Below are 24884 nucleotides of genomic sequence, written 5' to 3' on the forward strand. Positions count from 1 at the left end.
ATTTTAGACTTGTAAATCAGAATTTCTTTTGACGATTTCTATATAATTATCAATTATCGTTTTCTGTGTGATCATTAAAAAACAAGATTTTCAAAAATGAAGATTTGGTTTAAAAGATATAAATAAGAACACGATCTATCTAACAAACACAAATATATGCGCACGCAGAAAAAATTTGTAAATAAAATAAAATTGAATGCATTATATGTATAATAATAATATAATGTATAAAAATTGAATTGCATAAAATGCAAACCGACATATGTCTTCACCAGAAGCAGATGATCGCGAGAGGTGCGGAAGAACGCAACGGAAATCCGCAAAAAGTATTTGCGAAGCAACGGAACAGTCGGAATACGAAACGGGATTCGCATAAAGGCATCGGGCAAACATCCTTTTTCGAGATCCCATTCTACGTGACAGAATCGTAGAAACGATGTGAGAACAGATGACGGCGTGGCAAGGTTTCGCGGACGGATCGAACGGCAATATGACGAAAGAATAGAAAGGAAGGAAAGAGGAGATGGTGGAAGATCGAGACGGGAGGGAAAGAGGGTAGAGGGAAAGAGAAAGATTGAGAGAAAGAGTGATGAGGAAAGCACGAGAGATGCGGGGAGTGCACGGTGCACGAAGAAAAGGAGAGAGAGAAAGAAAGAGGAGAAGGACGCGCGATGGAAAAAACGGAAAGGGGGGGACAAGGAAATAAGAACGTAGTGGATGAAGGAAGCTGGCTGCGGAGGAGCCACTGTAAGGACCTGGAGACTGGAGAGTGTACCTGTCTTGTTTTTATAGGCTTGCCAGAACGTCGGGACCCGGGTACGCGGACGAGGACGACGACGACGACGACGAGGACGACGACGGCGACGACGACGACGACGACGACGACGAGGAGAAGGCGAGGAATCAAGGTGGGAGAAGGAAGGACGGCGCGGAGCGGTGAGCGGTGGAAGGTGGCAGCCGGGGGATCGGCGACGGCAGGAGGGAGAGGGTAACGGAGTCCGCCAGGGCCTTACAATCCTCCGCCAACCAGTCCTGGTGGAACCGTGGGCCCTATCGGAGTCCTGCACGCGCGCGCGCCGTACCCGCGCAACGGTGACTTTTCGTTGTCCACGAGATTTTTTCTCACCGTCGAAGAGGCGATAATCTCGGGGTCGCTGAACCTGTTTCTCTCTTCTCTCCTCTTTCGCGAACGCGTTTATTTCGTCCCGTTAACGCGCGCGCGCATCGTTTGTCCAAACGATTCGTTCTCTTTCTCTACGAGACGAATCGCCGAGGATGAGACCGCCAGGATCGTAAGGCGCAAAGAGCAAGGTGCAAAAGGTCGATCGTCGACCGAGGCGAGGAGAGACAAGAAAGAGAGAGAAAGAGTGATATGGATGACGTGATGAGGTGAAATCGCAGCAACTCGTGGTGGTTTAGATGGATCGACGCCGGTTTCACGAGACGCACCAGTGGCGTTAGTTGGCATTAGAGATAGGTACCCCTAGGGGGAGGGGGCACGGGGGGGACCACTCCACATTGATGGAACAGTGATTAACGCGGCGGAAAGATGCGGGGTAGTCCTGCCTTCCTCGCCATTCTGCTGGGCACGATATTCGGTGTCCTAGGTGCATCTCTGAGCAAGGCGCTCAGGTACAAGGCACCGGACGAATGCAAGTGGGTCACGACCGGCGACGCCGAGGACGACGTGTCGCTCGTGTGCCGTCTACGTACCATCAACAGCGAGTTGGAGAACACGAATTTCAGCGTGATACAGCCGCAGCACACGGTGCGCCTGCGGCTGGAATGCAGCGACGCGCTATTCTACCAGAGTTCCCTGAGCGCCGGGAGCTTCAGGCCGCTGGTCGAGCTGCGCGAGCTCGTGATCGAGTACTGTAAGATCGGCAATCTGTCGGACGACGCGTTCAAGGGTCTCAGGGAGCTGCGCAACCTCACCGTGAGGACGCACAACACCGACTGGTCGGCAATGGCACTCGACGTGTCCGCCGGGGCGTTCACCGACGAACTTCGACAGCTGGAGAAACTCGATCTCGGCGAGAACAACATGTGGGGCATACCGGAGGGCGCGCTCTGTCCCCTGGTGAATCTGGAGGTTCTGAATCTGACGAGGAATCGACTCCGGGACATCACGGGTTTCCGCTTTAACGCGGCGGCGAGATGCCTGACGAACCTCAGGGAGCTGGATCTCAGCAACAACAGCGTCGAATCTCTGCCGAGCGCGGCGTTTTCCGGTCTGACGAGGTTGCACAGCCTGGACCTGCGATGCAACGCCATCAGCTTCATGGCGGACCGCGCGTTCGAGGGCCTGACGTCGCTGGCCATCTTGAGACTCGCCGACAATCGACTTGCGAGCCTACCGCCGGAGCTCTTCAGCGACGCCAAGGATCATATACAGGAGATTCATCTCAGGAACAATACGTTGAGCGTCTTGCCGCCCGGTTTGTTCAGCGAATTGTCGCGGCTGCTAGTGCTAGACCTCTCGCACAACGAGTTAACAGCGGAATGGGTGAACGCGGCTACGTTTACTCGTCTGGTGCGTTTAGTGGTGTTGGATCTCTCGAGCAATCGTATCGCGCGGCTCGACCCGACCGTTTTTCGCGATCTATACAGTTTGCAGATACTGCGGTTGCAGGAAAATCTATTAGAGAGCCTGCCGGAGAACACGTTCTCGGCACTCTACAACTTGCACACATTGCTGCTAAGTGACAACCAGTTGACCGTCATAGACGCCACCACGTTGAGTGGCCTTTACGTGCTTAGTCTCCTCTCGCTGGACAATAACCGGTTGCACACGATACACCCGGGCTCTCTCAGAAACGCTTCGTCTCTACAGGACTTTCATCTTAACGGTAATCGGCTGACATCGGTGCCGGACGCATTGAAAGCCACTCCCCTCCTGCGCACCCTCGACCTCGGCGAGAACCTCATCTCCGAGATACCGAGCGGCACCTTCGACCACGTGGCGCAGCTGTACGGACTTCGATTAACTGAAAATCATATCGGCAATCTCACGAAGGGCGTCTTCGATCGTATCAAAGAGCTCAAGATCCTGAACCTCTCACGAAACCGCATACAGTACATCGAACCCGGTACCTTCGACGAGAATCTGAATCTACAAGCGATACGCCTCGACGGCAATCAGCTGACCGACATCGCCGGGCTCTTCACCAAACTGCCGAATCTCGTCTGGCTCAACGTGAGCGATAACAAGCTCAAGTGGTTCGACTACGCGATGATACCGACCGGGCTGCAGTGGCTGGACATACACTCGAACGAGATCCGGGAGTTGGGCAACTATTTCGAGATTGAAACGCAGCTGCAACTGAGTACCTTCGACGCGAGCGAGAACAAGCTCACGGAAATCACCGGCAACGCGATTCCCATGAGCGTCGAGCTGCTGTTCCTCAACGACAATCTCATCTCCAAAGTGCAGAGTTATTCGTTTTTCAAGAAGCCGAATCTGACGCGAGTCGATTTAAAGGGCAATCAGATACGGAATCTGGAGCCCTACGCGTTGCGCATCAGTGCGGTACCGTCGGACCGACCGCTGCCGGAGTTCTACATCGGCGACAATCAGTACCTGTGCGACTGCACCATGGAATGGCTGCAGCGTGTCAATCGGCAGAATCAAACGCGCGTGCAGCCGCGCGTCATGGACCTCGAGAGCATCTACTGCAAGCTCCTGTACGACCGCGAGCACGCCTTCGTGCCGCTGGTCGAGGCGTCGCACTCGCAGTTCCTCTGCAAGTACGACACCCACTGCTTCGCCCTGTGCCACTGCTGCGACTTCGACGCGTGCGACTGCGAGATGACGTGTCCGAACAACTGCACGTGTTACCACGATCAGTCGTGGTCGGCGAATGTGGTGGATTGCTCCAACGGCGGTCACGTGAACCGACTACCCGAACAGATACCGATGGACGCCACGCGTCTCTATCTAGACGGGAACGATCTGCGCGTCGTGTCGAGTCACGCTTTTATCGGCCGCAAAAAGCTCAAGGTGCTGTTTCTCAATTCGTCTAACATCGAGATCGTGCAGAACAGGTCGTTCAACGGGCTGCGCGACCTCGAGGATCTGCACCTGCAGGACAACAGGATACGCGAGCTGCGCGGTCACGAGTTCGAGGGGCTGGACGCGCTGCGGCAGCTGCATCTGCAACGTAACCACATCGCCGCGATCGGCAACGACACGTTCGCGCCGCTGCGCTCCCTGCGGATGCTACAACTGCAGAACAACCGTCTGACCACCCTGGCGATATGGTCGCTGCCGGGTTCGATCGAGATCAGCCTGGCCGGGAATCCCTGGTCCTGCGAGTGCGATTACCTGCAGAGTTATCGCGAGTGGTCGCGCGATCCGAGCGTTCGCGTCGCGGACGCGGCCGTGTTGCGCTGCGTGTATAACGTCACGGAATTCGAGGCGTTCGGTGACGAGGTGTTCGCGGACGACGAGTTCGGTTTCTCGATGAGCGCGGCACCGGGCGATCGCGAGCGCGCCGGCAACGAGAGCGCCGTCTGCACCGGCGCGATCAGCGTCGACAACGACATGCATCACAACTACACCAAGACCATTATCGAGAAGCAGGTCCTGCAGGATTATCTACCGCTGCTGGTGGCCACCTCGGCCAGCTCGCTCGTCGTCATACTTCTGTGCATGCTCGCTTTTGTGTTCCGTCACGAGCTGCGCGTGTGGTTTCATTCGCGTTTCGGCGTGCGGATATTCTATCGGAATAACGAGGTCGACCGGGACGATCGGGATAAACTGTTTGACGCTTTTGTGAGCTACAGCTCGAAGGACGAGGCGTTCGTCGCCGAGGAATTGGCGCCGGTGCTCGAGATGGGCAACCCCTCGTACAAACTGTGCCTCCACTACCGGGACTTTCCGGTCGGCAGCTTCATAGCCGACACCATCGTCCAGGCAGTGGAGTCGTCGCGCAGAACGATAATGGTGCTGTCGGAAAACTTCATCAAATCCGAATGGTGCCGCTTCGACTTCAAATCGGCGCACCATCAGGTGCTGAGGGACAGAAGACGCCGGCTGATCCTCGTGCTGGTCGGCGACGTGCACCAGCGCGATCTCGATCCGGATATACGGCTGTATCTAAAGACGAACACGTATCTGCAGTGGGGCGACAAGCTCTTCTGGGAGAAGTTACGATTCGCGTTGCCGGACGTGCCGAACAACCAGCGCGCGACGCAGAGGACGAGGCAACCGCCGCCGGTCCGACGGCAGCACAACAACAGGACGTCCAATGGATCGCGCACGGTATCCGTCCACATATGAACCGCTCGTTGCAGTCAAATCCGAACGCGTCGAGTGTCGTTCGTGTCGAACGAGGCACTTGGCCGCGAGGGTACAACGGGAGGGACACGAGCTTTACGTTGGAGTATCTTGTATGCTCGGAGCGCAACTTCAAAGCGCGTACTCGGACGGTGTGCAATACGATGATATATTACAGAGTGTGTAAATACAAACGGAGGGTTTTATGTATAAAATAGAGCGTGACCGCGAGGCGTGATAAGAAGGCGTGTACATAGACGGTGTGTGATAAGAGTGAGAAGAAATTTCAGACGCGCTCTCACCTCGTGCGGAAATGTATATCCGGTGTGCGTGTGTGTGTGTGTGTGTGTGTGCAACACACACGCAGATTCTGTTGTAAATTTATTGCAGCGCGTCTGGATGAGAGTAGTTAGCTGAAACTCGTTGTAAATAGGACGTCGTCCGCTCGGTCGCGAATCACGACCGGGCCGGCACCGTTATTCGGCTCGTGGAACGTGCGACGATTACGTTGGGTGCGTATACGTATGTGAATGTGTGTGTGCCGTGGTCGTGGAGCGCAAGAGATGAGAGCCTGCAGAGCCCGTCGCGCTTCTGGTAGCCCAGCGGTGTGATCGTGTGCTTAAAATTCGCCGCTCCTTATCGTTATGCCGCCCGTTCGTGGCGTCGTCGTCGAGATCGGCGACGTTATTTGTCGACTAGTGCAAATAGTTTCGCAATCGGATCGGCAAACCGTACCTGGATTTTTCCGGGCGAATATTGCGTCGGTGTAATCATTCGGCAGCTGTCTCGCGCGCGCGGGTGTGTGTGTGTGTGTTCCTCCACGATCAATTCTTAAAGTAAAATATCGCTTAATATCGAGCCGAGAGTGTCTCCAGACCCGTTTGAACCTCGACTCGACTGTTTAGATAGCTTGGCTCAAGCCACTGCGCCAACAGTGATACCACTTCCTAATTATAATTATTATGTATATTTAATTGTATTTACACTTCTCTTCTCTCTGGTTGATGACGAATTTCATCCAGGAATACGAGCTTACGAGCATCACAGCGGTAGAAGCTGACGCTCCACGGTGATAACGAAAAAATTCTGGGCGCGCGAACATTGTAAAGTATTACTTTAGTCTTATTTATTTCGTTCCAATCGATAAAGAGACTTTTTATGCGATTTGAATGCATCATGTTTTATAAAACGCGAGTGATAGAAAAATGGAGATAACAGTGTATAACAACGAAGCTCGCTTGCCGTCGATTAACGATTAATTTAAGAAAACGTAATCTACGTTGCGGAATTTCTATTTGAATTCGACGGTCCCATTACTGTCAGGCGTACGTGAATCAATAAACGAGACTCTAAGTCTCGCACTTATAAAAATGTCTATTTATTATGTACAATCTCGTATACAGAATATAGATTGTACGTATATATTTTTATGAATGCATAACGGGAATACAGTACATTTATATTCATTGCACAGATGGCTCAATCACATTTCAGTAATAACTTCAGCATTACAAAAACGCTGGGATGCAGTCGGCGCAAGATGAAACAAACCTCACGTGACGGTATCTTATCCGAAATGCGACAGTCGAATTCAAAATGCGCGTTATGTCAAAGAAACTGAAATGCTGCTGCAAATATTCGAGATATAATGTACAAACGTGAAATCGTCTTCTTTAGCTTTCCTCGCAAGCGGTTATCACGTTTCGCAAACTGTTCGACACAACGAAAAAGATATTATTCTAGAATAAAAGCTATGACTGAATAATAAAACATTTTATTTTTATGTTTTTAATTCTTCTGTCTCATTCTGATTTTTGCCTTCCCTAATAACATTATAACGATGCCGGTTCAATTATAAGTTCTATAGAAATTACCAAAGAAATTCTCGGCTGTTAAATGTGTCAAATATTTTTGGAGACACGCCAATTTTCAACATCCTCGCAGTGCATTGCGATCTTGGTTCTTAAAAATGCATTTTTTCAAGACAAAGTATTACTATCTTCAAGAGTACTTGTCGAGAGAAATGTCAAAGGCGCATTAAAGCGAATTTACAAATGGTATGCAATGCACTTCCTCATTTTCAGTTAATGCAATAAAATGACAAAGCGGTATACGCGATATTCACGGCATGACAATTAAATCCACTATTTCGATGCAGGCTTTGTGCGCCATTTTCTGAGGTAGCTCGAGAACAAAACAATACTTTATGTTAATCGAGTCACGTCTGTATACATTGTCATCACGTCTTGTTACCGTTGCATCAGCGGAATAAGTAATATCTACCTGAGGATAATAGAAAAGAGACAATTTGGTTTGGTAGGAGACAGTTAAGAGAAAATTTCGTTTTACGTCCTATAACAATTGAATTAAATTCTTTCGTTACGCTATTCTAACTCGAATAAATTGTTGTAAACTATAACAAAAAAGATGCGTTTAAAGATACTAAAAACCGATGCAAATGTCGTTCTAAAAAAATTCTACATAGCATGTGAAATAAATTCTCATATTTAATATTCATAGAGAGAAATATTTTAAAAGGTATAAAATCACGTGCAAAAAGGAAAGTGATAATTACATCTAATAATACGATAAGAAACTGCTCTGAGAAAATGCAGAAAATCTGATTTGTTAGTTACGATCTCTGATCTTGTCGGGACGGCGCGCGGCGCGGTGGCGTGCAATACCCGCGGGTAGCGTAGGAGCGCGAGCTAAATGAGCCACGCTAGAAAATTGTAGCTACGTGGAAAACGCTCGCGAAAGTTACCTTATTGCATGGCCCGCGATCGCGTGTAATCGTCGGTGTAATCAATGCCGGTGTAACGGCCCGCCAGCGCGAGCGATTCGATCGATGCGCGAAATAAGGTGGTAGTAGCGCGCGGACGATTGCGATATCGAAGAAGAATAACGCAAGTACACTCATAACGGTGTCGCGGAGCGGCGCACGATAACGAATAATGCACGCAGCGGGAGAAGCACCGCGCGCGAGAGAGTCCCACCCTACATACCGTGACTGCCGGGGCATTTTGCGGTTTGGTTAATGACACGCGGAATTTGCAATCCGCATTGTATTCCGCGGCGCCCGTCATTTCCACCGACGATCGTAGTTTGCGATCTAACATTTGCCCGCGCGGGCGCCGAGCTTTCCGCGCACCTCTCGCGGCGCGCGTATATAGATAGATCGATCAATTCTGACGGACCGTTCACCGATGAGAACGCAGCGCGCAATATTGGTTATCATCATCCGCGCGTGACATTTAGCTCGGCGCGGGCAAATTATTTCCGACGACTAATCAAAACAATCAGCATCCACGATTAGTTCATCCGACACCTATTTCGCTCGCAACCGTGTCGTCATCCAATCGTTCGTCCAATTACGTTAGTCACGCGTACCGAGATTTTTATCCCTCAACAGTTTTTACCATTAGCAATTATCCTCGATACGAAATAAGGAGCTTGACGGGCAGAATGCACGGGAAATTCTAATCGTGACATCGATTTGTCGGGCAGATTGCGATCGACCGTGGTTGCGAGCGTCTCTATGGGACCGGTAACGAGTCAACGCTCCTATCTGCCGATCCTGTTCTGCCACTTTTGTAATTAACAAGTCCTTAACAACATATCACGGGTAAAACACTCTTTGCATCGCTTATGTTCCCCGTTGAAAGCGCCTGGTCAAGGCGGGCTCGTGGCCGTCAACCAGTCCCCTCGAGTATAATTTAATGTACTGAGAAAAATCGGATACCACTACAAGCCCTCGCGCGGCCGCGCGCGCAATGGCGAGAGAGGCGTGCAAGAGGAAGAAATTATATACGAACGGAAGGGCAAGAGATCGTAAGATCTCAATGGTCTAGATACTCCAGGCCCCGCACTCCTGGGCGCGGATAGAGTGGCGAAAGGAACGGAATCAGGCGTGTCTATCTCGCCCGGGATAAGTAATGAACCGGACAAAAAGCATTTTTTTGAACGCACGCGCGGCCTGATAATGCAAGATTGTGTAAGGGGAAGTTTATAAACCTGTTCCCCACTTTGTTCGTTTATCCGACTTAACAAGACAAGACGACATGCGCGCGCGCGCGCGCACGACCTCGGCTAAGTAACGACGGGAGAAATCGGCGGTGCCGATGGAATCTGAAATTAAAGAGCGGTCATTAAAATTGATACAGCCCCGACGACTTTATACCGCGGCTCGAATCGAAGTGACTCTCTCGGCGACTCGGCGCGGCGGGCAGCGACTACGCGGAGCAATAATATCGAACCAAGCGCGGGGGACCAAGAGACGAGTCGATAGGATTACCAAGTACCGCCGGGATAACGGCTTCTCGATAAAACGACCGGCAAGTGAGGGGTTCTAATGCGCGTAAAGCCTCGTGGGGTCTTTACTGCGGAAAATAATGAATTAGGAGCGATAAAGCGCGGAGAGTGCGCTCGCTTATTCCTCGTCGCTTCTTTCGTCCGCGTCAGTCATAATAAGCCCGCCCGCTCCTAACGTTTCGCAGCTCGCTAACTCGTTCGCGTAGCAGTTAAAGTAGCTTCACCCGAGAATGCAGCCCGCGTCGACCTCCTTCACAACCATTCTCTCCTTCCCCCGTCCGCTAATCTGGTCGCCGATGCTTTATGCGGTATAACGGAATTTCTGTTTGCATTATCTATGCCGGAACGGCGCACGCCACTTGCACGCCTTCCTTCGTCGTCGTCGCGACCATCGTTCATCTTGACGTGGCCGTTGCACGGGCCAAGGCGGGATTCGAGGAGGGATTCGTGTTTCGAATCGACTTCGGCGATCAATTCAAATCGTCGTCGTGTCGGATCATTGAGCAGCCGCGTTTTATCACAAGTCGTTGAGTCGCCCAAGCCGCAAATCGCGCTCCCACTCGCGGGAAAGAAGAGAGAAGGTGCGCGCACGGCATCGCCGAGAAGAGACGGCTCGGAGTCGTTATTCCGGTTGAGATTTGCGAAATTCAAGCGGTACTCACGCGACGGGCATTAAATCATACGCAAGTCAGGATTTGTGTCACCTCCCGTGATTATACAGCCGTTGGAAACTGGGCGACGCGACTGCGAAGTGCAGGACAAACATAATCGTCCGCGACATAATCGCGGCGTAATCGTGATTAATTAAGATAACTCTCGAGAACTCTCCGTCTCTCCCCCTCTGTATCTCTCGCGCGCTCGTTCTCCCCCTTCGAATCTGCCTCGTCGGTAATTGCGATCTTTAAAACGCATTTTTCGATTCAACCAGCTAATCGCTGGTTGCGCAGCGTTACTTGCACATCTCTCGCGCTCGCGCGATGCGAGGAAGGATCGACGGAAGTCGAGCGTGAAAAAAGGAGAGAGCCGGGTACCCTCAATTACCGACCTCGAGCTCTCTTGTCGACTGTGAACTTTATATTCGCGCGGGTACGCGTACGCCGCGCCGCGCTGCGTAGTACAGTTATCGCGATTGAGAATTTAGTGTCCCGCTTGCATTGTCTCGCGGAGCGAATGCATATTTCACACGTGCGCTATCCGTACAGCCCGCGCCGCCACCGCCGTCGTCGCCGCCACCGCCGTGTAGCCGCTGCGGCTTGCTGATTATACGAACCGTGATATAGTCAGTTACCCTCTCGCATATACATTGTCGCGGCGCATATAAGTCGCACGAGCGCGAGGGCACCGCCGTGTAACATCATAATAACTCGCAGAAATCATCCGTACTCTTTGTACGCGTACTTTTCGAATGCAGGCAAAAGCGGAATAATGGCACCGAAGCGCGCGACGCTGCTGCGGCATTCCAGGTAATGACCGGCAATTAATTTCGCCCCTTACTTTGTCACAAAGAAATATATCGCATCATCCGCGACCGTACGCTATTCTTGAAACGCGACACGCACATCTCGCGCGCTCGATTAATGGGTATTCTTGATATTAAAAGAAAATGTATGTGTGTATGCATGTAAGATGTATTAATATAATAGTTCGTGATAATTATATGCATTTCCCAAACTATCAAAACAGTAAATTGTTATATTTTTTACATAAGCTGTACTTTCTTAAAGAGTTTTGCACTACATTTTTGCGCAAAACATACTAGTTGATAACTATGTGTTTTAAGATAATAAGCAAACGTCGATGATGCTAAGATATGAGATATTTTGCAATTTACTTCGAAACTGTCGTGAACCGTTTACGACTGCAGCAAACGAGTTTCTAGTTTATTCTGTCAGATGCAATTAATCAGGAGCGGCGGTAGATAAATTTCTCCTGAAAGCAGATACGTCGATTTCTCGTCATCGATGATGAAGTCAGTTTGACGAACGTCTCTTGAGTAGAGACGGTATTTCGTGATTTCACGTTCGCCCGTTACGACGCGCGATCGTCGGATAAATGGACTTTTAACGAACCCCGCGAGCGCCGGATAATTCGATTTATTAAGCAAGTGTTGCCTCGTCCCGAACAAGCATCGCTAATATTGACGGAGGTGGATCTGCCTGTCGCTGCGAGACTGACACTGGCGGAAGAAACATTCCGAGGCGAGAGTTGCTCGCTCGATCGATTACAAAGCACTTTCGCGGAACATTGAATTGGATCCAATCTCTTCGGGTTCGACGAAAGAGAGAAAGAGAGAGAGGGAGGGTGGTAAAAAAAAATACAAGTTGCACCGACCGACCGACCGACCGACCGGTGACTTTAATCAACTCTTTGCGAGCGCAACTGCTCGAGAGTTCGCGGGGCGTGTCGGGTACCATTCCGGCGCTCTCATGTATGGTTACAAGTGCGGCTTGGGAGAGACTTCGTAATAATACCATGGGACCCCGTTGACACGCTTCGTTGCGCATTAAAGCCAGCTGACAATCCGCCGAAGTTTTCGACATTTTCAGACCACGCTGATACCGTCGTTGCGCTTGCCATTTCGAGGGCCACGACGATTATTCCTCGACTACAACAACGGGTGCCCCCGGGAAACTCCGTTGCAATTTCATCGACGCAACTACCGCTCTACCGCTTTTCTTGAAATTTTCTATACGAGCTCTGCCCTCGTATGGCACTAATTGTGCGGTCAGGTTGCGCGTTTCGTTTTACCAAATATTCTATTTCGACGAAATGTTTTGCCGGTCTCTCCGTGTAATATAATGCAAATATATACGACGGTCGCCAGGATTATATAGGATCAGTCGCGTAACACGAACTGAGTTGATCCAATCAAGCATCGACCCGGCAATTAAGGATTTAACTCCGCATCTTGTACGCGAACGTTGCTCCGAGCTAGAACTCGCGAAGTTTTATCTCTCTCAACTTTGCGTTTCCACTTCGGAATAATCTTCCTACAGTAAATATATTTTAAATGCTCAGCCAAACATTTTTTCACCAATTTATTTAGGTAGATATCGCGTTGCTCGTGGGCGCAAGCTACCTCTCGTTAAAACCGGAAATTAGAATTTATATAACGCGAAATTGAGCAAAACATTTCGAAATCCTGTTACAGGTAACCAAAAAAAAAACAACAAGAGCATCTCCTCGGTCTCGTCACTTTAATTACATCCAGGGGGATCCTAGTAATAGGTGCGGAGTTAAGCCAAACTTGTACAGCACTGTTGACTTTGGCATGATCAAAGTGCTTTCGTATGTAAATGAAATTGTTTTAAGTTTTCAATTACAGAGGAGAGAGAGAGAGAAGAGAGAAAGAGAGAGAGGTGCGTCGCTATTAAGAGCCGCCGCACGCTCGCATCGACAATTGCTTTCATTGAGCACACGCGCGATTAATTTGTATCAACAATAGAATTTTAGGTGGATATCCGCGCGATTATTACGGCGCGGCGTCGCGTCGCGATGTAAATTTCTGTAAGTTGTAAAATAACCATGCGAGAGGGATGTACATGCGCGCAACCTCGTGCACGCGAGCGTAGCCTTGCGGGAAGAACATCTGCTGCTGAGAGAAAATGAGCACAGCTGCAAACGATCGAAATTCTCGAGCACGACCATTCGCCCCGATTTCGTGTCACGCGCGCGACGGCAAACGCGCAAAACAATGAAAACTTGAAAACGGCGAAGTCTCTCCGTATTCTCGCCGGGCTCTCGGGTGCATCTGCGACCGTCGATAAGATTGCTTCCAGGATAACAATCATCCACTACGTCAGTCGAAAACGTATAATTTAAGCTTCCGCGGTTTCTTTTTTTTTTTATCTTTTTTTTTATTTGTTATAAAACAAAACAACTCTTGAAGTTCTCTACATTACATTATTCATACGGCAACTTGTTAGAATGTGACTCCGGATAAAATTCTTCCAGCATTTTTCTGCCAAAATATATTTCGCACGCAATTTCGAAATATTTTATGAATTTCGTTATTTATTACTGTTATTACCTTTATCAAATTATTTGTTTTGACGGCGTGAATATATCATGAATTTTTACTTTTTTTTTATATAACGCATGTTTCAAAAAATAAATATTTTTTCGTTACTCCTGGAAAGAGTGTTAATTTTAATACACAGCTTTCTCTGCTTCATGTAGCTTTGCGCGGCATGCGTTTTATTAAAACAAGTTTTACCAACATTTTTCCGAAAATACCAGTTTCCGAACATTCGTTACAAGGAATCTGATTATACTCCTCACTCAATTTCGCGCGGCTGCGGGATAGAAGTTTCGCAGCATGATCACGGCTCGCGGTCGTTCGAACGGCAAGGAGGAGAAGGCTAACACGAAGGGCGAGATCTATGTCCTTCCGCGCTATGGACGCGCGAACGTGCGATTTAACGCCCGGCTAAAGCAGGAATTAAGTTATACGTTGATCGTGATAAGTAGGAACTCCGGACGAATGATTAATACCGCGTGCTCCGAACGCTCGCGCGCCTCGTTGGGATTTATCGGTACGCATCGTTGGAGATTCCATTGCCGTAATTCTCGTGCAGGTTTGCGCTCTCGTAAGGATCTCTCGGAGGATGTTCTCGGGGGAAAAGGGACGAGCGACGACGATGTCCCGCGTGACCCTGGGCGTGCTCCGGGTCTGTAAAAACCCGGTTTACCGAGCCGCGCTCGGGAAATCGTTCCTGAAGGGAGTTCATAAATGGAAATCATAGGGTGGATATTAACTAGCACGCAAACCACTCAACGTAAAAAGTCCGCCACCGACTCCTCTCTGTCTGACTATGTAAATAAAACTTTCGCGTTATCCGCGACGATCAAACTCGCTCGACGCGGCGCGGCGGCGTCGTCGTCGTCGTCGTCGTTTCTTCCTCCTCGCCGTTCGTTCCGCGGGACTGCTCGCGCGCGGACCTTATTTGGTAGCCAGCGGCCCTTTCTGCGAAAAAAAGAACGTTTGATACTTTTCCAAGACCATCTCGGAATGCGATTTCCATAATGAAATTTCGTATGGAAATGCTCTCGGGATTTGTAGCCTGGGGAAAGCGCGACTCGTGCGAGTGTGTACGAGGAAGACGCGGCGGGTTTTTCCTCTTTTTTTGTCTTATTCTCTCGAGCAGTTGGCGTGTCCGTGGTCGTAGTCAAGTTCTCTTCTCTTTCCCTATCAATAAATCGGGGTATCGGTATTACGATAAAGCGCGTCTATCCGCGACGATCTGCAGCGGCAATGACGAAATCGGAATTTCGCAAAAACAAAACAACGGTGGGATCCCACTAGACCTCGGAACGTCGGTGAAGATGTCCTCTCTAATTTAGGGCATTACGAACGATCTCGTCGGACGCTACGCGTGTCGGCGTATTTTATTGCGCTAGAACGTCGGCGGGTGCAAATCGAATCGATCCGATGGCCGATACGATCCTCAATCGAGTGGTTCCCGAACACAGAAGAAACACTGGGCGCTCTGCGCGCGCCCAGGTACTTTATATTCTGCGAAGCGGATCCGCGAAGAAATTTTTCTATTCCGATGGCTGCTTAAGTTTCTTCAACGAAACTGCACTCGGGGGTCAGTTCTCTCTTTCTCTCTCGCGCGGTAACATTTAACTCGGGAGTTTTATTACCGTATTTCCGTCTGAGCGCACTTGGCTAAGATCGTTGGATCCAGAAATCGCGAATGAAAACGATATCGAGGGAACTCAAAACTCAGATGTCTGCGTCAATATGGGAACGGCATGTAACGTAAAATAAATGTAAGTAAACGCTTCCGTTTTCTTATCATTTCCGTATTTCAGTTTTCTTGAATAAAACGACCCCTCCCCCTCCCGCCGATTGTCATAATCGTGCAGAAACTGCAATCCATATTAGCTCCGAAAAAACAAAACAGAAGGGCAAGAGTTAGTTTTGTGTATAGACTGGATTTCACTGGATGAATATTTTATGCTCTGTGGTGAGAGTCAATAAACGCCACAATGCAGAGAAAATTATATTCATTTTTGCCCAACTTTCTATATGTAACTTCAAGCTCCGAAGACAGAAACATTGCAAAATAACAGTGACGAGCGAAATTCTTAAATAAATATAGAAAAACGTGAAAATTACGTATCCTTCCGCGCGTCATCCATCATGTATTGCGATTTGTTTGTTCACAAAGTCTTTTAGACGATGCTGCCTTCAAAGACACGATTTCGCAACATCAGCCTCGACCGACTCGCGAAGAACAACGCGCGAAGGTGCGCAAATATAAATCGACGCTATTACCATTTAATGAGCGATGTCAAGTCGCGCGCGGTTAGAAAGGTTTGACGGATATCCACGCGGCAAACTGCGGCGTAATTGTGTACAGAGAAAATAGTAGCGGAGAGCGCATTGAAATCGGCGAGCGATGCCGAGCCGAAGGCAGAGCCGTTCGACGCGACGCGGACGCTTCGAGCCCCACGGTCCACGACCGTTTCCGCGGGATCGAGTCGCTGCGATCCGCGGAAAGAAACTGGAACCGCGAGGAGTCGCGAGGAGGGACGCGTGGGGGACGGGGGATATCCCTCATCGTCCTCCTCGGCCCCTCGCACGTCCTTTGTGTCACGTACGGCAATTGAATAGAACGCCGAGACCGATCGAGCCGATCTTGCGGTCGGTAGCGTTCCATGCCGAACGGTTCGACAGAGGGAACACGCTTCTCCCTCCTTCACGAACCGGGGTATTCGTCCTGCTCGGAAGGCTCGCATGCTTGGCTCGGTCGTCCGGTTGCCGCGGCTGCGAGGGGGAGGGCGCGGGGTGCGGACGGTTAGCGCCCGTCCACCTTCCCTCCAACGGTATAACAAGAAACGCCCGGGCTCTCTGTCTTACGTGCTCCGTGCGAGTTTTCGTCCCGCTCGAGCGTTGTCCTCGCCCGCCGCGAAAAGCCCGAGTGACTCCCGAGCATATTCGCCGAGATCCTTAAGCTGTGTCCACACCGCCGGGGTGCCGGTTTGCGCTATCTAACGTCAGACGATCCAAAATTAATTCGCCAGAAGCAAGCTCGATTTTCGAGACGAAATAATGATGCAACCGGTTAAATTAACTACCGGGACTGAATAGCTAATATATGTTAGGAAAGCGTGGCGACCATTATTAGGCTTCGTAGGTTCTATATCTTACAATTAGTAGAAACGAGGGAGAGATAAAAAGTATGCCTAGCTAATGGAATTTCAAAGAAACCAAGATCGAGAATCGAAGAAGCGAAGGTATGTACGTGTCCACGCTGCTCGGTGTCCATCCCTCCTCAAGGTGAACCCAACATTAAGCCCGGTTTACGCCACGGCGACGTAACGTCGTGGCTGTAATTAAACGCGCCACTCGGAGCTAATGCGCCGCGACGTAACGACGACCTTTCCGAGATTTGCCGCTCGTTTCTGTCCGCTCCTTCTTTTTCTTTAATTAAATGCCAGTGACGACGACCAAAAGCGGACGCGCCGACGCGGCCACGCGATTGCATCTCGGAATCGGGGCCTCTCGGAGATATGGCGCCTTAAATTTCACGTGGATTCGTGCCTCGGACGAGCACCAGTACGAGCACACGAAGGAAGATGAATTACGAAGATAGCGGCGGCTTAGCCGAGGGAGACTTATCGTCGGGATTGGCGGCGCGTCGCTGTGTGTTGCTCTAATAATTAATATCGGCGTAACACGATCGATATCGTCCGGCTAGCAATAGCGATTGCTACCGCTTCGCGATGACTCGGCAGCGGTTGACGCCTCAAAAATCCCCGTTGCAAAATTATCGATGAATATCGCCTTATCTCGGCGTCCGGCGTGCGCTATCGTTTTGCGCATAGATTTTTTTATAAACGAGTATACACGAAGCAATCACACATATAAAGCGCCGGACAGCGAGATGGCGTGATAAGGCACGTGATAGTGCGTGCATTTAGTCGATACTGCCGTGTACCGAACCATGCATTAAACTTCTTTCTAAAATGGGACGCGTTCAGAGAAGAAATTTAATTTAATAATTTATAATTTCGACAAAATTATCCTGAATATTCAATTCCTTTACGCTAAGTACTCCATTTCTATCTACAGTTTTGGCTAAAATAATTAGGCACCCTCGTAATCATTATGCTATACCTACTGAATTTAATACCAGGAAAGACTTTCATTGTTTAAAAGTTGTTTACTAGAGTGTTCATTATTATATTTATTTGTTTAGATGGCATTTGTTTATTTTTTCTTTCAAAAATGTTAGTTTGAAATAACTTTGTTAATAGGGTGCCTAATAATTTTAGCCAAGGTATTTTCTCTATTCGTTAGAACGTCGAAGAATAAGATGCTTATGGGCAACTCGGAGGAATGTGAAAAGATCTTGATAGACAACGACGCTACTCTGAAAGGTCTAGGAAAGCTGTAATGTAATTCGCCGACTTACTTCTCCGTCCTCGCAGCCGGCAAACTTACGACCGACACAAATGAATGTCAATATCCGATAGAGAGAAATAATTCAACGAACCGTGCTCCCGATTTCCGCACGCTCGCTGGCCGCTCCGTTCCCTTATCCCTTACTTTCCCATCCAACTTTTCTCTCACTGGGAAACCTGTCTCCAAGAGCTAATACCATCCGCTCGCCGGTACTGAAGGGAAAAAGAGTACTTCGCCGAAGTGGAGCACGACTCCGACGATTCCGACGGTGCATCGGCCTTCCGCTTAAGAACGGGGACGGAGCCCGGAGACTCGGGAGTTAACGTGAACGAGAAAAAGCGTCTTACCGAGTTTTCCACGAGAGGAACAACAGCGGCAGCGGAGCCGAAGAGCGATATTCCGAAAAGCGAAAGAATCATCGGGACGCGATGTCTCTGCGAGTTTCACGAACGGGCAGGATCATGCAGAAAGGGTTGATGGACCGGCCATAAGCGATGGAAGACACCGCGAGAAGAAGGAGAAGAAGAAGAAGGAAGAGAAGGAGAAGAAGGAGGAAAGGAGCGGGAGGATGTTGCAGCAAGTTGGTGGGTGTATGAAGAGCGACGTGGAGAAGCGAGAGCAAGAGAGCAACGCGTTTGCACGAGGGAAAGGAGAGAAAGAGGGAGAGCGAGAGAGAAAGAGAAGGAGAGAAAGAGAGAGAGAGAGACCAGCATGTATCCGGTATTTGAGCCGAAGGTGTTGCGTGCAAGTTAACAAGCTAACGAGACGCCGTGCGAGTGCGATTTTCTTTCCTATCAACCTCAATCTGCTTCTCACTCTCTTTCCTTACCCTTCGTACCCTCCTCCCTCTTCCCGCGCGCACGACTCCCTTTTCCCGCCGCTATCGGCCCGCTCCCTTCCAACCTCTTTGTCTCTACCATCGATGTGCTCGTCGAGTCTTATTCTTTCTTAATCTCTCGTCGTTTCTCCGTGCCTTCGCTCCCTTTCTCTCTTTCTCTCTTTCTCCCTCTCTCTCTCTTCCTCTCGGCGGTGTGTCAGTCCGCGGTCTTTCCAGGGTAAAAGGAAAAAAGGAAAAGAAACACAAAACCGCGGCGACGATGGCATCGTGTATCCCGTTTTACGGCACGTTGAACCTGTCAGTGTGAGTACACCAGATTAACCTGCACTCGTTAGTAGATCGCATTAATGCGCTCCTAACGTCCACCCGGTTTCTCTCGGCAAACGAAGATTGAATTATTCACGATCGCGCGCGACCGGTTAGCCGTCCCGCGCTCGCGGTTAAGTCGCCCGATTCGCGGAAAAATCGGTACGTCGCGTACCGCACGGACATTCGCGAAAATATTATATCAACTGGATGTACGATGCATCCATATAATGTGATTCGTAATTCTGAGAGTTATTTGTAAGTAATTTAGGTCGCTCTTCGAGATAGATCGTCTAATCAAGAGTCCAGCTCTCTCTTCAACCATCGATCGATTCGACATCTTAGACCGGATCCATTCTTCGGAGACCATTATCTCGGCTTCTCAGCCCATAACCGAATACGAAGCAGTCCGCTGAGAGGAGCCGCAGCCTCTCTTTTTCTCTCTCTCTCTCTCTCTCTCTCTCTCTCTCTCTCTCTGCCTTTCTTTTCTTTCTCTCGAAACTCATGCGATATGTATCGCGTATGAGTAATCGTCGAGTGGCGAGTGGCCGTATTATGAATGGTTTTCCGTTCGCTCGCCGATGTAGCTATACATCAGACCGTTAATTACGCAAATGAAATGTGTATTATACCGAGTGTCAACAATTCACGCGTACGCGTACTGCGCGTCCGGCCCTATCCTTCTCCCAAGCCGGGAATTAAGCTCTTCCTCGCGGATCACCGCGCGGAATGTTCCCCGCGCGCGATCCCCGACGGCCTCTCGCGCAGTGCTTCGCAACGCACCCGCGCGCGCGGGAACGGTAAACGGGCAAATAATTAATTTGCTTCATATGCACCGGACGATTACCCCCGCTGTGTAAAACCGCTCGCAGCGTATAAAAGCGCATTTCACGGTGCGGTTATGGCGAATAATACCCCGTAACTAGCTGCCGCGCCGTAGCCGTTTCCACGGCGGGGCACAGGTGAGGTGGGATCGCATTACCGGCGGACCCGTTACGGCTGTAATGACACACGAGTAAGGCAGATGCAACATTTTCGTCTGTAATTAAGACGCGGTCCGATATTCCCTCAAAAAGATATTTTTTTAAAACGTAGTAGTAATTAGCATAATTGCCAGAAAGAACGAGGGAGAGGGAAAGTGCAATTTTTCATGCGGACGGATGAAACGACGTACGTGTCTTATAGTTGGCGATTTTTCCCGTGAGACCAGGAAGTTTCCCCGCTTCTGGGAAATTAGGAGAACCAACGATCATTACGCGGCGCGTATCCGCAACGCGCTTCCACTCGCTCTCGGGCAGGCGATGCGATGCAACGATTTGCCGTCACGATTTGCCTCGTCATCAGACACGATACTAACAACGCTCGGTTTATCGGTGACGACGAGAACGCGACGGGTGTGAGGTGAGCACCACTGCGCCGCGAAAGTCGGGGAGGATACGGGCGGCCCGACGCGATGGTGGGAATACACGTGCACGACCGTGCTGCACGAAAATTCATATCCACCGTGGCAGGCAGGCACTGCAGGCAGGCAGCATATAAAGGCGAGGCACGACCGTCGAAATATATTTGCGCATACATTTTTTCCCCGGGCGCGCGGTTATACAATATCCGGGAAGAGATACTCGCCACCGAATAAAAAGGGATCGTTGCGACTCTGAAATAAAACGTACGCACGGCTTTCAAATACATTATCGGACGAATTCTTGTTTACGGCACTCCGAAAGGCCGGGACGCGGCGTAGATATCATTTGCTTACCGGGGGACACCTCCGTCGAGATAAACGCGCGTCGGGAGCCCGTGTGGCAGAGAAGGTTTGCACGAGTGTCTCTCCTCCGAAGGCTCGCGGGTACGCCTCGCGCCGTGAATAACAAATACGATGTTATTACGAGCGACAAATAAACGCGTTTGCCAGCTCCTCTCTCTCTCTCTCTCTCTCTCTCCCTTCTTCACCGCCCGATGCTCCGTCTCCGGATCGGGGAATAAGCCGCGCGTTTAATAAAGATATCGCATAATTCGCGCTCGAATCGATAGACCATATCCCGCGACTTATCCCGAGATTTTGTAGGCTCGAGCGTGCATCAATCGCTCGTAACATCGGTAGCTCCGCGAGAATAGATAGCGGGGTGACGGGGGAGGGGAGGGGACAACACGTGCCTGATACCGAGTAAGAGTAATCGCATAAGCCGCGTCGTTGAACGGGTAGACGTGGTCGTTCGGCCGCTTACGATCAGCCTTAAAATCGCCCTACACAAGTGGCGAGGCAATAATTAATACGTCGAAAGATACCGCTACGGTCGACACGGCCAGGTCATTTGTAATTCAACGGACGTTAATGCCCCGATGATAGACGGACGTGTGCGTGGCGAGTTGACTATCCGCGAGTCGTAATTGTGAGTTACTGTTAATCCTTTAACCTTTCTCTACTTTCCCTCCGTTAGGAACGGCCTGTCCCCGCACACGAAGATTCATGGACCGTGGGCTGTCGACGCGTTTAGTCGGCCCCATTGTCGGCCGTTTAACGAGAACGCTCGACGGAAATCGCGCGGCAGCCTGTCTACCTGTGTGGCTAAACGAGCCGAAGGTCCAGTTGGAGATAATCTGAAGAGTATGCGGATATATTTGTATAACTCCCGAGCGACCCATAATCCGACGAGGAACCATAACTCAGAAGTCCTTTATGCCGATATATCTCTGAATTAAGAAATTGTCAAATTCATCAAGGACACAATATCCAAACAACTATGTGACGTCTTCCGAAAGTATTTCTTTTCTTTTATGTAGATTTTTTGCATAGTTTCATATAAATAATTAAAAAGCAGGAAATTACTATTAGGATCCACACATAATGTATGGGTTTATTATTAAAAAATACTATTAAATTTTATTATGCTAGATACTAAATTCTAACACTAAAAAATAGTCGTAAATTATTTAAAGAGTTATAAGCATATTCGGCTTAAATATTTATCTTGAGATAAAAATACATATTCCAAGATTAAAGGGAAGCCTGGGGCAATTTGTACGACCCCACACAGCTTGCATTGTCAAGGTGCGAAAATAATTAGCATTAGTCATAAAGAAAAGAGCAGTAAAGCGCGCCAGATTGAATGGCTCAAACCGAGAATTGTCACGGTAAGTGCACAAACGAGCCGCCCGATTACAATCGAGAGATCTGGAATAAGATAAATGAGATTTCAAAATGCGCTGATGATTTACTGGGCGAGTAACATCCGCGTATCTTGCGCGGGAAGGCTAAAACGCGCGAGTTTCCAGGAAACCCTGGCAGGATGTTAACTCGCGCGAGGTCGCGGGTGAAGGACACCGCCGATGTAAGTAGGTACTGAACGATGCTCTTAGCGTTTCCTTTCACTGACAAACGCTATGGTTATCATTTCTTTTGCAAATTATAGCGGGGCAGCGAGAGCCGCGAACGGGATGAGGGACCGAAGTACGAATCTTCGCGTAGCGAGCTGTTAGCGCGTTTAAGCGAGTCGCCGCCTCTCCCGCCCCCACGGTCACCCTATACCCCGAAGGTGGAGATCGTCCTCCTTCTGCGCGCGAGCGCGGACGCGCATTGTGAAAAATTGCGCTACATTGTGCCCGTAATTGCGCCCGTAATCAAGATAGGCGCGCACGCTGAAAATCGCCGAGCGTGGACTAAATCGCGCGACGCGACGGAGGGAGACCACGGTCCCACGGGCCACGCATCCTACTGCTCGTCATCGGTCGACTCACGGCATCCTGCGCTAAATGCGAGAAGCGTCGCGTGTACGACCGGCGTTAAATGCGAGAGGCGTTGCAGCGCCCGTCGCGAGGCACGACCTAGTGACACCGGGGGGGCCTCCTTTCTGTCCGATTCGCCGTCCTTTCCACGGTCAACTCGAATTATCTTACTTTTTTTCATTCGAGCAAAATTTACATATGCTCTCGCTTTCTTTTAAATTGCGCAAGCAAGTAAAGTAGGGGGAGATGTGTCAAACGTAACTGGAAATAATTATATTCCGAGAAAAAGGGCTGAGCCACCTATAATGACAGCTCTAACACAACGGCTGGCGAAGAAAAATCGTGTGAAAGTTCCTCGACGGAGCGAGAAACGAAGCGAAGAAAGCCGATCCGAAAGACATCGGCGACCTTTCGGTCGAACGCGAATCGCGCATTCCGCTGATAATCGTCGCTATTATCTGATGAGTCGCGGGACTGACGGGATTTACGTACCGCGAATCTCCATTCCGCGATTGGTATACGTAATGAAGCGTGCGAGATCCAGCTTCCAGGTTAAGCGTCGCTCGAGAGGAAAATGTCAGATCTATACGGTCGCGGTGCAACTCCAGCCTTGCCAGCGACAGCGTATTATAGCGCTGAATGCGCATCTGCGTGCGACATCGTCGTAGAATCGCGGTAAGTACGGAAAAGCGCCGCGAGTAAAAAAGATCCGTAAAGATCGCTCGCGATTTTATATCGAAAGCAACTCATATATTTTTATGATCTCTTATACGATTCGCTACGAAATACTTCTCGTGGGCACGCGATGTAGAATATAAAGTAAGCCTCCGCCGTTTGAGACGCCTGTAAATTGAAGCCGGAGAATAAACTTGCAAGTTGTCCTCTCGTGGCGTTCTTTTCTAAAAATCCGCCTTATAAATCAGTTTCCATGGAAGTGCGGCAGCGATAGTAAAATGTGAGAAGTTCAGCCCGCTCGTTCTTATCCATCCTGAATCCGCATTCCTATCAGTGTTTAGACTCGCGTTTAAACGCTAACGTGTGACCGCGCGGTTTCGAGTCTCCTTCGCCGGCGAGACTCGAGAACCACTAATGCGAATTGCAGTCGTATTCAACGACGAGCGGACGCATCGGATGAATGCGCTTCAATGCTTTAAACGCTCTAAAGTTTCCAAAGCGACGACCGAAGTCTGGGCTCGCCGTCTCCGTGTTCTACATGTCGAGAGGTGCACGCTCACATGCACCTCCTCGTCTCCGTCCTGCCCGAGACAAGAGAAAGAAGGGGGGACCCCCTCTTGCCCCCCCTATAACTTATCGGCCACGTCGACGGGGAGTTTGCTATGCACGCTTTCTTGAGATAACCTTTCAGGCCGACAATTATTGGTAATATCGATACCGCACGCCCGTCGGCCTGAGGAGCTCACCTTCTCCGTGTCTCGAACTCACGATCCGCGCGCTCGAGAGAGGCTCGAGAGTTCTCCTTGTAAATTACCCTCGTCCTCCTACTCCCCCGCCGTCGCCCCAAGTCCCATCCCTCCCACGATCGCTGCCTCATCCGCCGCTCTCTATCGGTCCTCCTCCTCCCCCCCTCCCCCCCTTGACCCCGCTGCCGCGATCCGTTGTTTACAATGGCCGGGCGAAACCTAATGAATTTCCTCTATGCAAATAAAAAACGCGCGACAATGATAATTATGATTTACGGTGCGCCGGGCCGATCCGTGGGCCGCGCGAATGTCGTCGCGAGAGCGCAAAGTCGGACGGACTACGGATGACGTGTTCTCACATACGGGTGACGTCGCGGTCGAGGCCCGGCTTGCAGCCTCTTTTCAAACGTTTATTCGTTCGAGCATTTTCTATGCGAAGTCAGTCTCTGCAAGCACCTCCCGTTCGCGAAATGTCAAGTAATTCTCACTCTAAAAATTCCAGACATTCTTATCAAATCAAATTAATTGTTGCGCGCTATTAGAGAAATGTGCATCGGGGTCTGCATCTAACTCGTTCGCGTTCAATACATT

The 24884-nt window shown here is 49.9% G+C and overlaps 2 protein-coding genes across 2 annotated transcripts in view; one reads left to right on the plus strand and one right to left on the minus strand.

Moving 5' to 3' along the window:
- Positions 1–24884, minus strand: part of Su(var)3-3 (lysine-specific histone demethylase Su(var)3-3) — a 101560-nt gene that overhangs the window by 40970 nt on the left and 35706 nt on the right. The gene's annotated exons all lie outside the window — the stretch shown is intronic.
- Tollo (Toll-like receptor Tollo) lies at positions 1071–6875 on the plus strand. The gene has a single exon (XM_071776476.1). It carries the CDS (start codon positions 1550–1552, stop codon positions 5279–5281), a length of 3732 nt encoding a protein of 1243 aa, XP_071632577.1. The 5' UTR covers positions 1071–1549; the 3' UTR covers positions 5282–6875.

This window comes from Temnothorax longispinosus, chromosome 4 (assembly GCF_030848805.1).
Source record: "Temnothorax longispinosus isolate EJ_2023e chromosome 4, Tlon_JGU_v1, whole genome shotgun sequence".
Lineage (NCBI taxonomy): Eukaryota > Metazoa > Arthropoda > Insecta > Hymenoptera > Formicidae > Temnothorax > Temnothorax longispinosus.

Excerpts from the sequence above, each read along its gene's own strand:
- Tollo (XM_071776476.1), top strand. The coding sequence starts at position 1,550 with ATGCGGGGTAGTCCTGCCTTCCTCGCCATTCTGCTGGGCACGATATTC.